This window comes from Sus scrofa, chromosome 9 (genome assembly GCF_054392235.1).
Source record: "Sus scrofa isolate SSC_HxYL_T2T_F1_AM1 chromosome 9, Sscrofa_HxYL_maternal_Yorkshire_Landrace_v2.0, whole genome shotgun sequence".
Classification (NCBI taxonomy): domain Eukaryota; kingdom Metazoa; phylum Chordata; class Mammalia; order Artiodactyla; family Suidae; genus Sus; species Sus scrofa.
The window spans coordinates 132410889-132428772 of NC_139391.1; the positions used below are offsets into that span (position 1 = coordinate 132410889).

General features: G+C 34.8%; 1 protein-coding gene across 1 annotated transcript; it reads right to left on the reverse strand.

Moving 5' to 3' along the window:
• Window positions 1-5661: 5661 nt before the first annotated feature.
• PDC (phosducin) lies at window positions 5662-16008 on the reverse strand. Its single transcript, XM_003130382.5, has 3 exons — window positions 15948-16008; window positions 12572-12723; window positions 5662-9613 (listed from the first exon to the last, which is right to left on the reverse strand). Exons 1-3 carry the CDS (start codon window positions 16006-16008, stop codon window positions 9089-9091), a joined length of 738 nt encoding a protein of 245 aa, XP_003130430.1. The 3' UTR covers window positions 5662-9088.
• Between the last annotated feature and the right edge of the window lie 1876 nt (window positions 16009-17884).

The following is a 17884-nucleotide window of genomic DNA, read 5'->3' on the forward strand; positions in this document are numbered from 1 at the left end:
TTTCCCCACATCCTTGCCAACAGTTGTGATTTGTGGTCTTATTGATGCTAGCCATTCTGCCAGGTGTGAGGTGATATATCTCATTGTGGTTTTGACTTGTGTTTGTCTGGTGATTAGTGATATTGGGCATCTATCTTTTCATGTGCCTGTTGGCCATCTGTATGTCTTTTTTTTTTTTTTTGTCTGCATCAGTGGCATGTGGAAGTTCCTGGGCCAGGGATTGAGCCCCCCCCACAACAGGGACCTGAGCTGCTGAAATGACAACACCAGATCCTTAACCCACTGTGCCACAAGGGAACTCCTATCTGTATATCCTTTTTGGAAAGATGTCTATTGAGGTCTTCTGCCATTTCTTTAATTGGGTTGTTTGTTTTTTTAAATATTGAGTTATATAGGCTATTTATATATTTTGTATAGTAACCTCTTATTAGTCATATCATTTGCAAGTGTTTTCTCCATTCAGTAGATTGTCTTTTTATTTTATTGATGATTTCCTTTGCTGTGCAAAAGTGTTAGGTTTAATGTGGTCTCATTTATTTTTGCTTTTGTTTCCTTTGTCTTAGGAGACAGATTGAAAAAGCAGATTGTTGTGATTTATGTCAAGGAGTGTTTTGCCTATGTTTTCTTCTAGGAGTTTTATGATTTCTGGTTTACCTTTAGGTTTTTAATTTACTGTGAGTTTATTTTTGTATATGGTATGAGACAGTGTTCCAAATTTTTTACAATATAGCTGTCCAGTTTTCTCAGGACCACTTATTAAAGAGACTGTCTTTTCTCCATTATGTATTCTTGCCTCCTTTGTCATATGTAGTAGGTTTATTTCAGAGCTCTCTATTCTGTTCCATTGATCTATTTGTCTGTTTTGTGCTCATATTATGCTGTTTTGATTACTTGTAGCTTTGTAGTCTGAAGTCAGGGAGCATCAGTTTTGCCCTTAAAGGTCTTTTGTGTTTTAATACCAATTTTAAAATTATTTGTTCCAGTTCTGTGAAGAACACCATTTTTTTTTTCTCTTTCTAGGACTGCGTCTGTGGCATATGTATGGAGGTTCCCAGGCTAGGGTTACTAATCGGAGCTGTAGCTGCCGGCCTACACCAGAGCCACAGCAATGTGGGATCTGAGCCGCGTCTGTGACCTACACCACAGCTCATGGCAACGCCAGATCCTTAACCCACTGAGCAAGGCCAGGGATGGAACCCGCAACCTCATGGTTCCTAGTCAAATTTGTTAACCAACTGAGCCAAGATGGGAACTCCCACCATTGGTTTTTGATAGAGATTTCACTGAATCTGTAGATTGTTTTTGGTTGTACAGCCATTTTAACAATATTAATTCTTCCAATCCATGAACACTGGTGTATATTTCCAGCTGTTTGTGTTGTCTTCAAGCTTTCATCAATGTCTTAAGTTTTCTGAGTATATGTATTTTATCTCCTTAGGTAGGTTTATTCCTAGGTGTTTTGTTCTTTTTGATGTGATTGCAAATGCTATTGTTTTCTTAATTTCTCTTTTTGATAGTTTGTTGTGTATAGTGTGTACAAATGCAACAGATTTACATATATTAATTTTGTATTCTGCAACTTTACCAATTAATGAGCTCTAGGAGTTTTTTGGTGGTGTCTTTAGGATTCTTTATGTTCAGTATCATGTCATCTGCAAACAGTGACAGTTTTACTTCTTTCTTTCCAATTTGGATTAATTTTATCTCTTTTTCTAGTATGATTGTTGTGACTAGGACTTTCAATACTATGTTTAATAAAAGTGGCAAGAATGGACACCTCATTCTATTTCTGATCTCAAAGGAAATGCTTCCAGCTTTTCACCATTAAATATGATGTTAGCTGTGGGCTTATCATATTTGGCCTTTATTATGTTAAGGTATGTTCCCTCTATACCCACTTTCTGGAGAGTTTTTATCATAAATGGGTGTTGACTTTTGCCAAAAGCTTTTTCTGCATGTATTGAAATGGCTATATGGTTTTCATTCTTTTGTTTGTTAATGTAGTATATCACATTGATTGATTTGTTGATATTAAACCATCCTTGCATTACGGGGATTTATTCATTTGGTCATGGTGTATGATCCTTATAATGTATTTAGATTTGGTTTGCTAATATTTTGTTCAAGATTTTTGCATCTATGTTCCACAGTGATATTGGCCTGTTATTTTATTTATTTGTGATACTGTTGTCTGGTTTTGGTATTAGGGTGATGCTGGCTTCATTAGTTAAGAAGCATTTCTCTTCCTCTGTAATTTTTTGAAGTATGAGAAGGATAGGTATCAGTTCTTCTCTCAGTGTTTGGAAGAATTCATCTCTGGAGCAATCTAGTCCTTCCCATGTTGGATGCATAAATATTTAAAATTGTTATATTTTCTTCTTGTATTGAATCCATTGATTATTATTTAATGTCCGTCTTTGTCTCTTGTAACAATCTTTGTTTTAAAGTTATTTTGTCTGATATAAGTATGGCTATCCCAGCTTTCTTTTGATTTCCATTTGCATGAAATATCTTTTCCCATCCCCTCATTTTCAGTCTGTGTGTGTTTTTGAATCTGAAATGTGTCTCACAGGCAGCACACAAACAGGCTTTGCTTTTGTATCCATGCAGCTACTCTATGTCTTTTGACTGAAGCATTTGGTCCATTAACACCTAAAGTAATTATTGATATGTATGTACTTATTAATATTTTGTTCATTGTTTTTTGTTCATTTTTTTGTTACTTTTTCTTTTGTACTTTTCCCTTATTTGATGAGTATCTTTACTGTTGTTTGGATTCCTTTCTTTGTGTATGTGTGTGTGTATCTATTATAGATTTTGGGTTTGTGTTTACCATGAGGTTTATATATATGTAAATCATATATATATATATGATTATTTTAAGTTGCTGATCTCTTAATTTCAAATGTATTTTAGCAGCCCTGCATTTTTACTCTCCCCCCCTTGATGACTGTTTTTTAAACATATTTTACATCTTTTTGTTTTTTGCATCCCTTACCGTTTACTGTGGATACAGATGATTTTACTACTTTCATCTTTTAACCTTCCTGCTAGCAGTGTGTTTTGATATGGTCCTCTTTGGGTTGAAACTTTTTGGGATTCTCTGTATCCTGCACCTGGAAATCTGTTTCCTTTCCCAGGTTAGGGAAGTTTTCAGCTATTATGTTTTCAGATATCTCTGCCCTTTATTTCTCTCTTATTCTTCTGGGATCCCTTAAATTCAAATGTTAGTGTGCTTGATGTTGTCCCAGAGGTTCTAAAACTTTCCTCATTTTTTTTAATAAAAGAAAAACTTTTTTCTGTTCAGCTTTAGTGATTTCCACTACTCTGTCTCCTGGCTCATTGATCTGTTCCTCTGTATCATTTAGTCTACTGTTGATTCCTTTTAGTGTATTTTTTCAGTTCAGTTATTATATTCTTTATCTCTGGTTGGTCTTTGTATTTTCTGTCTCTTTGTCAAAAACTTCTAACTTCTCACTTTGCTCATCCATTCTTCTCCAAAGTTCTTTAATTATCTTTATATATTTGATCATTACCTTGAACTTAAAAAAAAAATTGCACCTATGGCATGTGGAAGTTCCTGGGCCAGGGATCAAAACTGATGAAGAACAAGATGTAGACTTGATTTTAGATTGTGAATAAGAAATTGTGATATAAAAGGAGAAACTAAAATTGTATATTATAAGCAAAAAAAAGTGAAACTTGAATGTGATATAATCTGATTAAAAGCACAGATGGCAGTATTGGCCTTATGTGGAGAGACATCTTTGAGAACAATGAAATGATGAATAGTTGTGTTAATATATGTGGGGTAAGCAATTAGGGAAATTCTTTCTGAGGAGGCTCAGTTTTTTTCTGTGATGTTGAAGGCAAGGTCATTTGTTCAGAGGGGGAAGGATCTGTGAGAGGAAGACTGAGGAGAATAATAAAGGTTTGAAATGGTGACTGTGGGAAATGGAAAACAGAATTGTTCTCTGGACAAGCCATGGACTTCAGTTGAAATATTCAGAAATTTGGGGATTTAGAAGAGAAGTGCTTTGAAAGAATAAGGGGATGAAATATAGTGTGTTACCAGAAAGGTGATTGATGTTATCCACCAAGTGTCTAGGCTATGTGGGAAGGATAGAAACCATGAGAATGGAGATAATGTTAGAAAGGTAAGTTAGAGAAATTGGTGGTCTTAAAGAATGTGAATTGAGAGTAAAAGATTGATAGAGCTGGAGAGGTAGGTGGCTGTAATCAGAGAATGATATATTGAGATTAAAGATTTCAAAAAGGAAGTTAGCAGTGACAGAAAGAGGAGGAACTGAATAGTTATGTCAATGTGTTAGCTAGTCAGAGGGGGATGAGTGGTGACAGTTTTGTCACTGAGATTCGGTATCAGCTGGATTCCAGAATATAAGACTTCAAACAGGAAGAAATCAAATAAAAATACTCATCTTTTTAAATTTCAGAAATGTGTGCTCCTAATTGTAAGTCCCTTGAAAAGGAGCGACTATATCTTACCCATTTTAATCACCACCCCTCTATTATCTAATATAATTCCTTGGATGTGTTGGACATACGAAGAATATTTGAAAAAGAGAGAAAAGAAAAACAGATCAGATTTTCATTATGAGATAATAGCTTCCTAGATATATTTGAGCAGTTAAGTTATGGACGCAATTATATTCTGGAATAAATTCATTATAAAACTTCTCAAAATTCCAAGATTTCTTTCTTATTTGTGTGTCAGTGTTTGTTTTGCACTTTGTTTTCAAAACCAATTTAATTTATATTAGTCATTAATTAAAATGGCAGTTTTAAAGGATTTTTTTCAATTCAAATGTACAGATTTTTAAAGTAAGGTCCTTATATAGAGAAATGTGAGGATGTGTTTGAGATAGATAATCACATTCCAACTTCTTTATAAATTAGTTTCTATTTATGTAAGCATATCTTTAAGATCTTATTTTTATGTATTGTATTACCATTTTACTTCACATTTAGCTACTAGTAATAATAACAATGATAGCTAATATTGAGTAATGCTTTTTAGGCAATGGAACTAAGTTGTTGACATGATTTACTCATTTTTTCTCATAACAACCCAATGTGCTATTATTATCCTAATTTTACAGATGAAGAAACAGGTACAAAGAGGCTAACTAACTTGCCCGAGATCACAGAATTAGTGAGTAGATTAGTGAGTAGATTCAAACCTAGGGACTCTGGCACCAATGTGCTCAGGATATTAACTGCCACTACTAATACAGACAGATTTAGATACAAATGTAGATGCATTTGTCATGTGCTTGTTTAAATGTTTTCTTTACCTTGACCTTACTAAAGTCAAGGGCATTGCATGGCACATTGTACCTTATCAATACATTTTGTTAACTAATGTATAAGCTATTCATTTTCTAAGATAATTTTGCTCTTCCCTAAAGATTTTCCTGTTATTTTACAACACTCTTGGCTTTTCCTTCACGTCTATTCCAGTTATTATTTGGGTGGTTTGTTATGAGACATGTTATGACATTTTAAACCTTTACATTTAAAACTTCATTCTTTTGCTGAGACGAAAACAATCTCTTCCTCTCCTCCTGTCAAATTTCATAGCAGATTAAGTGTTTACATGAGGGGAGTTGGTAATCCAGGATTTCTGCAGCAGCAGGTTTCAGATATTCTAGTCAAATCCTGCCTTTTGTCTGACTCTTCCTGATGAGTGTTACCATCAAAGCTTCACTCTGGCATCTATTAGTCACTGAGTGCTTATTTTGATTGTGGTTGCTATCATCACTACTCCCTTTGCATAGGTGCCACCTAGTTACTTTTGTTTTGGCAATTATGGGTTAAATACATTCCAGGGTTTAGTCCTGCTTAAGCTTGCTAGCTCTCATTTCAAATTAATGCACAGTGGGTTATTTCTTACAAGAGTAAAGCTTTCATTGAACAGAAAACTTTCAAAGCACTCATTTTTATTCTTCTTATCCATAGGTGCGAGTCTTCTTTCAGCATTAAGCTATGCTTTTCTTCCTCTGCACTACCAAACTATACTACACTATAGTCAGTAATGACTGGTGATTGAAAAGAACTTACGCTTTATTCTTAAAATATTGGTCTCTTTTGAGATACAAGTTTGACTATCCTTCCCCACAGCCTTGCTATCATCTTATGTATTAACTCCATGGAATCAATATCAACCTAAAACAGCTGTTCCACTGAGGAGTTTTTAAATTATAAATATAAGGAACCTATTTTTTGCTCTGGTTATTAAGTCCAGTAATTCCCTAACTGGAAAGTAATTCCCTAACTTTGTAAGGAATTAATAAATTCATTAGCAATACTTGATAGGAGAAAACATGCGGAACGATTTTTTAAAAGCTCCTCATTGTAAACATGATTACCCTTCAGTCTCCCTTCTAGCACTTTTCATCCATGTGGTATATCTGGCATTCATTAATTTGGAAATAGACCATAGGGTATTTAGAATGCCTTTCATAATTTACAAAGAAGAATAAGAAAATGGAATTTTGGATTCACGAACAGAAACTACCTATTGCAGCAACTGTATATTAGGGACAGGTCAATGTAAGCTGGTCATAGTTAGGAATTCTGTCTCAACCACCTTTGTATTATTAGTATCTACTACATTTGCAAACCTTCTTTTCCCTTCCCTTTCTTCTTTTCCTCTTTTCTTTACTTCCTCCAGTTGAGACATAGGCTTTTAGGGTCTAGGAGAGAGGTAGAGCTGGAAATTTGGCTTTGAAAGCAGTCTGAATATAAATGGTATTTAAGACTATGGCCAGGAAGGGATTACCTAGGGTGAGTGTTAGAGAAGTTAGAGAAGGAGACTTACAAGGAAGAGTCAGTAGAATAGAAGCACAATGTGTTTTCAAAGAAGCCAAAAGAAGTGACTTAAAAAGAGGAGAGGTGGTCAGCTCTTATATGTGCTGATAGGAGATAGACTAAAATAGGAAATAACACTACCAAGTCCAAGCTCATACTGCTCGATGCACGACAGGCTGGTAAATGGAGAGACAAGTTGTTGTGGCAAAGAATAGTGACTTTATTCTGAAAGCCATCAGATTGATTGGTTGATTGTTGCAAACTTCTTGGTGCTGGAATATTTTGTTCTCACAGCTGTCCATGCAGGTCTGGTCAGTGTTCCCATAAACCTCCAACAAGGCAAATGTTATTTTTTGTTCTGCAAATTTTTATCTCTATATAAGTGGGAAAGTGAAACCTTTCAAGGTCAGAGATTTGAGAATGGGCTATCCTGTATATTGCAGGTGATAGGCAACTTTCTTTTAGTGATTAATTTGCAGCAAAAGCAATAGAATACAAAAGTTAAAGAAACAGACTCAGTATGAAGTCAGATTTATTCTTACAATGAGATTTATAAGGAATAAACTTAATTTTGACAGGATAACTACAACTGTAACTAGAGTGCTTTAGACAAAGGCCTGATTGGAGTAGGATGAAAAAATTGGAAATGAGCAGTAAAGATGATACAATTAAGATACTTCTTTCGAGAGACATGATTGTAAAGCAAATTAGAGAAGTAAGGGATAGTTGGAAACTTTAAATTGTAGTTGGCATTTTAAAAATAGTGGACAATCAAAAAACTCATTTATAAGTCAATATGAGTAGTACAACATGGAGAAAATGAGAAATAGATAATGCAGATAGAGGGGAAGTAATTGCAGGAGAAAAGAAATTACTGTGTGAGTGAGGATGGGATCCACAGCAGTTTGATCAATCGGCCTTAGATATCCGCATGAACTTTTTCCATTTAATATCGCTGGAAACAGTGTTCACAGGCAAGTGCACATTTGTAGATTGGTGATGAAAAGATGAGGCAGTGATCATCTGATAATTTCTCATTTCTCAATGAAGTATGGATGAAACGAAGTGTTTGGCTTGGAGGTAAAGTGTAAAATAGGTTTAATGAAAGAAGAGACACTATAAAATAGTCATTTAGGCGAGTGGAGACTAGAATTTGTGACAAATGTCTGATTTCAACATTGGTTCACCAGAAGAAAATGTGCAAACTTCTTTTAAGCACACTTGTCACTGGGAGCCCATTTTTGGTTACTTATCAAGCACCATATCTTCAGTGATAGGCCATATCACTTCAGCTCTCACTCATTGTTATATTCCATTCTGATTCAGACACCTGGAAGATTTCTTATCTTGCTCTTCAGCCCATTCATGTGTTTAAAAACATTTTTCAAATTTTATTTATTTTATTTTGCTTTTCCATGTGTTTGTGTAGGAGGAGAATTTTCCAAATGTGTTTAAGGGAAATGGAAGTAGAACTTCTACTTCTCTGAATTTCAGCATCATCATTTATGCAATGGGAGTAATATTATCTATGTGTAGAATTGTGATTAAGTATTAGAAATGATAATAAAAGGCAATCAATAAATGATAGTTGTAATTATTGCTACCACTAAATATTATTCTATTGTCTGAAGGATACAAAGATCTTACTTCTACTCTGCCTTTTTTCCTAGAACCTCTGAAACTATTTTTAACAAATGCTTTTTTTAATTTAATTTTTTTTTACAATTTTAATGTGATACAGTATTTCTGAGTTTCTTGTGTATTAGTTTGGTTGGGATATAAGCTATCTTACTGAATGATAATTTTTGTATTTTGGGTTATGTAATGTTTTTAGGACCTTGATAATGTAACATTTGATAAAGAATAGACTGCAAATAGAAAATGTATTTCCTTATGAGGCTTTATTATTATTACACAAGCAAAATTATAATTAACAATGTAATTTGAAGACCCCAATAATAATACCAAGGAAACAAGGAGAAAAAAGCTAAATACAACTCGAAAGGAATTTTTAAAAACTCTCGCAATATTATCCATATCCTCTTTTCTGAAGACTACGTTTTGTAGTAAAGTATTATATCAATTTGAGTAGCTAATACTGAAAAAATGCTAACCATATAGTTTTAGTATCAATCTGGTATTTTTTAAAAATTAGAACAGCCATGGGTATACTGTGTATTCTTTAAAGAAATATGAATACTACCCAAATCAATGCTCAGTACTTACAGGAGACTTGAGATACTGACATAATGAATCTTCATTCCATATCTTCTTCCATGGTGGTCTGCTCTATGACATGTATCTCTTTTTCAGGCAATAACCCATATTCGTTTAGAAATGACTCCACATCCCCAGTAAAAAATTCTTCAGCAAACTGTTCGGCAACACTAATAAAATTGCTTATGAGTTCCCCACCTTTGTAGACGAGCAGTGTGGGGAGGACATCTGAGGAAAAACGGTCCCCAGCACCTGTGTTAGAAGCTTTTATTTTACAAAACTTGACCATTGGGTATTCAGCTGCAAGGCATGTTAAGCTACTGTTTAGGGCATCACACCCCTTAATGCCATCTTCATAAATGTGAACAACAATTGTGGTGATTTTCTGCTCCTTTTCAATGGTCTCCAGGAATTGCTCCCCGGATTCCAGCTCATACACAAACCCATATCTAGGCCCAAAACTCAGCTTCTGGTGCATATCCTGCATACACTGTCTACGGTATTTACGAAGGCAGTTTTCATCTTCTTTGTCTTGGTGGATTAGTTCATATTCTTGAACGCTCATCTGGGAATAGATGAAAGAAATGCCAGAGATCATTCAGTCAGAAATTTATATTCTTTATGCATACTAAGCCCATTCTCCTGAGGTGGCCTTCTCCTTCACCTCATTTATTCCAATGTCACCTTTTTTGATTACTCTACCTAAAAGAGTCCCTTCCCCACACTTTCTATTCCTTATGCAGATTTATTTTTTCATAGCAATAAGAACTGCCTGATATTGTATTATGTATTTATTTGTTTAGCTGTTTAATATTAGTTTTTCTAACTTTTATACTGTTCAGGGGCAGGCATTTTATTTCTGTCATTCCTCACCCTCCAGTATTTTCTTAGTGCTGGCAAATTGTAGTTATTTCATAATTAAGTGCATGCGTAAGTATTTCTGAGTATAGTTGAGCTGTGAGATGGTCATCCTCTCAGTCAGAAATGTGACACTTTAGGGAGTTGCCGTCGTAGCACAGCGGAAATGAATCTGACTAGGAACCATGAGGTTGCAGGTTCAATCCCTGGCCTCCCTCAGTGGGTTAAGGATCTGGTGTTGCCATGAGCTGTGGTGTAGGTCACAGATGCGTCTTGGATCTGACGTTGCTGTGGCTGTGGCATAGGCCCACAGCTGTAGCTCCAATTCAGCCCGTAGCCTGGGAAGCTCCATATGCCGTGGGTGTGGCCCTAAGAAGGAAAAAAAAAAAAAAGGAAAAACAAACAAGTGTGCTACTTTGAATGAAGAAAACCGAGATCTACTCTAGAGTGACTTTCATCCAGGTGTATGTACACACACACACACACACGTGATAAGTGCCTGTACAAGCATTTAAATGCGTCCACAGCAAATGCCTTTGAAATTAAGTATCTCTTCTTCATAAAGTTGATAAAAGGATTATATCTTAACATTTACTGATTTGGTGTGGAATATGTAGGGTAGAATTCAAGAAAGACAGCTTTTACAGTTACTTGGAGTGCATCAGATTAGCCAGAAGACCAGCAGCAGCAACTGAGAAGTTCTGGAAAATGCAAATTTGGAGATGCCAGTCCAGATCTACTGAATCAGAATCTGTAAGGGTAATGCTGTGCGAGCCATACACACACACACACACATGTGCTATAAAGGAATGATTATGGGACATAGAATGATTAAGAGATGTGGTGCATTCCAGAACCATGGAAGTTGGATGATTCCCAAATTTATGGAAAATCTTCTATGTCTTAGACAATTTACATAGATTATTTTTCTTAACCCTCATGCAAACCCATGAGGTAGGTTTTTGTTACAGAATATATTAAGATTAAGTAGAAGTATCTGGTGCTTTCAATAGTTCCGTCACTTGTTTCTTCCTCCTATATTTGTTTTTCTAATGTCCTCATTCATTTTCTTATCATATTATTTTTTTCTGCTTTAAAATTATCATTCCAACTTAATTTGTTTTAACCCTGAACATTTTAAAATGTTTCATATATTTTTTAAGTTGCTACCATAGTTCTGTTAATTTAACAGGCTGAACCGCATAAATACTGATTTATATATGCATTTGAGCATTCTTTGGAGAACTTGTTCTATTTACATATTCAGACAAAAAGAGATTTAGGCATTCAGATACATTTCTAAAGCTTAACCTTACTACAACATTTTCAATCATTATAATCTCACATTTGTGTAACATTTTATGTGTTTCAAAACACTTGATCATTTATTTTCTCTTCACATCCCTTTAAGGGAAGTGGAGGAGGTATTGTTACAGTTCCTCAGATGGGAAAATTCAGTTTTCTCATCTACATCACATAGTGACTTAGTGAAGGAACCAAGATCTGAAAACAAGATCTTAGACTTGAAGATTTTTACAATGGCCAGAAGCCTGAAACCAAGAATATTTCTGATACACAGACTGTCTGTTGAGAATAAATGTACAGTAACTCATATTGGCTGGTTTGGAGATAAACCACTAAAGTGATATTTTCCCAGACTGAAAATTACTTCATGGTTTCTTTTATTGGTATTAATATGGTTGTTTTTTATATAAATAGTATATTCTAATTATAAAGATTCAAAAATGAGCTGAAAGCTAAAGGAAGGTAGTAATGGATACTGAAATTCACCATTGTGATACTATAATATAATCTCCATCAAAATTTTAGCGATCATCTTTTCATGTGTCACTTTATGTATGTATGATGAACACTATAGAATAAGAAATAATGGGAGCGCCCATGTGGCTCAGTGGTAATGAACCCGACTAGCATCTATGAGGATGAGGGTTCGATCCCTGGCCCCACTCAGTGGGTTAGGGATCTGGTGGTGCAGTGAGCTGTAGTGTAGGTCGCAGATGTGGCTTGGATCTGGCATTGCTGTGGCAGCTCTGATTCAGTCCCTAGCCTAGGAACTTCCATATGCTGTGGGTGCGGCCCTAAAAAAAAAAAAAAAAGAAAAAGAAAAAAGAAAAGAAAAAGAAATAAATGAGAATTTTAAAAAAATACAGCTAGAAAAATGGACTTTTTAAAAAATGGAAAGAAGAAGTTAAGATTCAACCAATCCCATTCTTCCAATTAACCAGCATTGTCAGTTTGGTGAGTGTCTTTCCATACGTTTCTACATACATGCTCCTATAGTCATAAAAACATACACAGTGTTTGTTTTCCACTGCTCTAGAGAATGGGATCATGTAACTTAAAATTCTGAGCATCTTGCTGTCTCATGTTGTGGAACTACCTCCAAGTCAGCTCATGTATTTGTAAATTATTCTTTTTTTTTTTTTTTAGTAAATTATTCTTTTAACAGTTGCCACATATTTCTTAGAATGGGATAACTTCTTAGGCATGTACTGCATTTCCCTTTTTTTCTAATGAAAAAATACTGTAATAAATATTTTTGAAATATAGCTGTATTTTATAATACTTCTAAAGTGATTCAGTAGAGTCATTTAGACTAAAAACACATTGTAGATGATTTATTATTGATTTCTTCTTATCTTACCTTCCTGCTCAGTCTTTCTTTTGAATCTTTGTCATCTCTGCTCTGAGGAGAAGACATTTTTCTGAGAATGTCCTTCTTGCTAGGTGGGAATGAATCGCTGTCTTCACTTTCTAATTTAAACTTTCTCCAGTCATTTATTACTCCTTTGGGTCCTGGCATAAAATAGAAAAAAATTTGTTTCCTTTTATATTCAAAAGGACTATCGACACAATTGATATTTCTGTAAATATTGCCATGAAAATAGACGCGTTGTCTTCTGTGTTAGAAAAAAATATCTTGGAGTTCCCGTCGTGGCGCAGTGGTTAACGAATCTGACTAGGAACCATGAGGTTGCGGGTTCGGTCCCTGCGCTTGCTCAGTGGGTTAACGATCTGGCGTTGCCGTGAGCTGTGGTGTAGGTTGCTCAGATCCTGCATTGCTGTGGCTCTGGCGTAGACCGGTGGCTCAGATCCTGCATTGCTGTGGCTCTGGCGTAGACCGGTGGCTACAGCTCCGATTGGACCCCTAGCCTGGGAACCTCCATATGCCGTGGAAGCGGCCCAAAGAAATAGCAAAAAGACAAAAAAAAAAAAAGTATCTTATTTGGACTAGAAATTTCTCCCTGCTCTGTTTAGAAAAATATTCTCCCACATTAAATGGGTTTTGACCAAGAATTTTTCTATAGTATCTCTGTTAATGAAAATGCAAATCATGCACTTTGAACTATTGGCAAAATTTGAAGTATTCCTTTCTACACTCTAAAAAGTTAAGAGTATAGAAAGGAAACTAGAATTTTAGAGAAACAGTACTTTTATTAAACAAAAAAGAAGCTTCAGCGGTAAACTGAACTTGGCACCACACTGTTTAACAAAGGAAACTAGGATTTTAGAGGAAGCAAATTGAAAGGTTATCAAGATCCAGAGAACAGTAATAACAAAAGTACTTTAAAAGACAGCCAGTAAGAAAGAGGCCTGACTTCAATTCACAAATTAAAATGGTTTTAAGAAAATTATTATATAACCATTCAGTTCATTCTAAGATTCTAAGAATCTTTTGCAAATATAGAAAGGATAGAATTTGCAGATTTAATAAAATTAATTAAATCAAGGATGATCCAACTGGAACGCTGATGTTTGGTTGCCCTGATAAATAGTAACAGTGCTTAGAAGAAGTCTAAATTCTTGAAAATATGCAATTTTAAATATCCTTCACTAAAGCTTAGCCACATCATACCTTTAATATTTGTATTACAGGAGTTCCTGTCATGGCTCAGTGGTTAATGAACGCAGCTAGTATCCATGAGGACGTGGGTTCAATCCACGGCCTTGCTTAGTGGGTTAAGGATCCAGCATTGCTGTGGCTGTGGTGTAGGCCAGCAGCTACAGCTCCGATTTGACCCCTAGTCTGGGAACCTCCATATGCCATGAATATGGCCCTAGAAAGACAAAAGACAGAAAAAAATTTATATTATGTATGTAGATCTATTCTCTCTCCCACATATTTTCTCATATTTTTAATTTATGTAATAATAATATACAATTTTAATGTGAATTTATATTAATTATATTCAGGCAGTTGATTTTCTGTTTACTTGTACAGTCTCAGTTCTGCAAGAATGTTTCTGCACTTACAAAATATATAGCATGTGTTTATGTGTATAGAAAAAGAATCTTTTTTCCCTTTTTTTAAAATCAATGGTAGTGTATTATCACACTTCTCTTATTAACTTCATAAAATATCTCAGAGATTTTTTTCACATGCATAAACATCCTTTTTAAAAAATGGAAGCGTAATATTCTACTGTGTCAATATTAATTTGCTTAAACATTTTCTTATTGTTGTACATGATTGCTTCCAAATTTTTTTCTCTGACATAAGATTCTGAGTGGAGAACCCTGCCCATCCTTTTGCAGGTCTGCGTACAGGTTATGGTAGTAAAATTGCTTTGTCAAAAAGCATATTCATGTCTAATTTTGATATTGCTAAACTGCCTTTAAAGAGGTTGTACCAATTTACACTCCTAGCAGTAATGTATGACTATGACTCTTTCAAAAGTGTGATATTAAACTTTTTTACTTTTAAAAACTGTGTGAAAAAAAATATATCTTACTGGATAGTTCTAACTTTGTAAATGCCACTGCAATTTTTTTTTCTAAATATGTGTCTTCTGCTTTTCCCATTTCTCCATTTGATGGTTGGTTTTTTTCTTACCGATTTGTAGGAGTTTTATTTTTTTTAATTTTTTATATTTTTTGGCTGTGCCTGTGGCATTGGAAGTTCCCAGACCAGGGATCAAACTCGTGCCATGGCAACAGTCTGAGCCAATGCAGTGACAATGCTGGATCCTTAACCTGCTGCTCCACAAGGGAACTCTTATAGGAGCTTTTAGTATATTTTAGGAAGTCAACTCAATGTTAATTAGCTGCAAAAGTTTTCCTCAATTTGTGAAATGGTTTTTGTTGTTGTTGTTGTTCCTGGACTTTTACCAGACAGCAGAGTTTCTTTCCCTCCCCTCTCTCCTCCCCTTTTCGTTCCTTCCTTCTTTCCTCCCTCCCTCGATCCCTTCCTTCCTTCCTCTCGTCCTTCCTTCTCTCTTCCCTCGTTTCTACAGCTTAATTTATCAGTCTTTCTTTATGGTTTCTTGGTTTTGAGACATACTTAAAAGGTATTCTAAGCACTGATATTATGAAATTAGTTTTCATGCATTTTGTTTGGTACACATGAATTCATTCAGACTCCTGGTTAAGTTTAAAGGCCTCAATTCGTATTATTAAAAGAGAGAGGGAAGTATAACTCGAATGAGATTTAATATAGTTAAAAGAAACTTGGATTTTAAAATTTAAGCCATACAATTTGACTTTTAAACTCTTAGTAGTGGCATATAGGCAGCCACACACAATTTAACAGATTAAGATAACAAACTTTAGATGAAATGAATTGAAGCTTTAGATCTTCTGGAAGAATATTGAAATGCACTTTAAGAATTTATTTTTATTTTCTTTATTTTTTCAGATTCAAAAAATTAAAATTAAAAACTCTATTTATGTATCTCTTGGTCTACAGTTGTTATTGTTTGCACTTGCAAAGAAAATCCATAGTGGGGGAAATTAGGAGAAACAAAAGTAGCTTAATTATAATATAGATAGAGAGGTTTTTTGGTGTGAGCAGTAGGAAATTTTCATACTTAGAATAATTCTCATTCTTTGACATCTAAGTAAAACTACTCTAACAATATTTTATTTCACATTAATTTATCCCGTCACATATTTTAGATGATTCAATCAAACCATTCAAAGGTACTACTTAAATTTCATACTGAAGAGCAACAATAAGAACATTAAAGATCTCCAGACTTATTTTAATTTAATGATTTTTTTTTTCTTTTAACTTTGCTTACCTGTATGTGTGGCCTGTCCTTCAAAGTCTTCCTCTAAACTTTGGCTTTGGGCTTCTTCCATTTTAGAGAGTTATTTGATATAATCTATAGAATGAAGAAAGAAGTAATGATGACTGGTGAATTCTAAGAGAAATATAATATAGATATATATCCTGCTTCCAGATTCCATGCAGATTAAGGATTATCACCAAGTGATGTAGTGTTTACTTTTCCGTCTACCTTATAAAAGAACATTAACTTAATATTTGTGTCATTGAAGATGTTTGGACCTAAGAACTTTACATAATTTATAGTTTGTCTTTTTTACCTTTACCCTTCACTTAAGGTCTGTGTACTTAGTGAACATTATTACTGATTTTCTTTATTAGTTTGTTACCAAATTTCATGTAATTATATTCTAATCATTTTATATAAAATAATGATTTAATAAATAATAATTATATACTTATATGAACACTTGTATGTGCTAGGCATTTTTCCAGTCATTTTATGTGTCAAAAGTCACTTCATCTTCACAAGACCACATTTAGCAGCTATGATCGTTAATGCCATTTTAGACCTGAGGAAGCTGAAGGACAGGGAGTTTACTTGCCTAAGATCACACAGTAAGTGGAGGAGTGAGGATTTGAACCGACATTTGATTTTAGAGCTAAGTCTTAAAGCATTACGCTAGTATGCAAGTTAATATACTATATCATTTTTTTCAATATGGTTTGACGAGTTCAAATTCTGAATTGGACATTAAAGAATTACAATCTAAGGAGCAGTGCTATCTGAATTCTTACACCCTAACTTCTCTGTATGCCACAAAGCAATTTTTGGTAATGTTACCCACCAAGCAAATGAAAACAACCATTCACTATGCCTATAGAATTTTGAGAAGCTAAAATATGTTACAAATCTACCTAAAGCACATGGGGTTTTATTCATAGGGAGCTCCTTGGTGCCCTCATTTAGAACCTATTCATTCTTAGTTTACATCCAAATCCAATTTATTTGCCTGTTCATCTTTCCATTATCTGGAAAACTCTATTATACATACTAACACATTCCCTACGAGGGTCCATATAGTTGTGATTTTCTTGTAATTTTCAAGTTAGGGAGGATATTCAAACAGTGGATATACTATCTTTTTACTCTTTTTCCTTCTTCGACCCTTTCACCTTTGCCTCTTTCAAAGTCAGTTTTAAGCAGCAGTATCATCAAGCTTGTGCTTTTATGCTATGTTAGTTTTTGCTGATAAATACTGGACCTGATCTGTTTGGTGCTTTCCCAAGGCATAAAAGGGTAAACCAGAACTCTGTCTTGATTCCCTTTTTTTTTTTGTCTTTTTTTTTGCTATTTTTTTGGGCCGCTTCCGCGGCATATGGAGGTTCCCAGGCTAGGGGTCCAATCGGAGCTGTAGCCACCGGCCTACGCCAGAGCCACAGCAACGCGGGATCCGAGCCGCGTCTGCAACCTACACCACAGCTCACGGCAACACCGGATCCTTAACCCACTGAGCAAGGGCAGGGACCGAACCCGCAACCTCATGGTTCCTAGTCGGATTCGTTAACCACTGAGCCACGACGGGAACTCCCTGATTCCTTTTCTGCTTTGACTTTTGCCTCCAACATTTGGACTGATATGTTAATTATGTTGTTTCCTTCACCACAATTCCTACCCAGAATCACTGGAGCTGAAAGGTCTTTGCCAATTTGATTCTACCCAAGTGAAGAAGAAAAGGCTTTTAAGAAAAGTCTGTCAAAGTCATGCCAATGTAACTACAAATTATGTACTATAAATGTAGTAGAGAATTTTAAATTTGAATGGATTTAGTAGTGAAAAAAATGTAAATAAGTAAATGTTGGACAAAAGAAGCTACTTAATTACTTACTGCAATTATTTAAGAATAATTTTTGCATCTAAGAAAAATGAGTATTATTAGTTTACTTCAA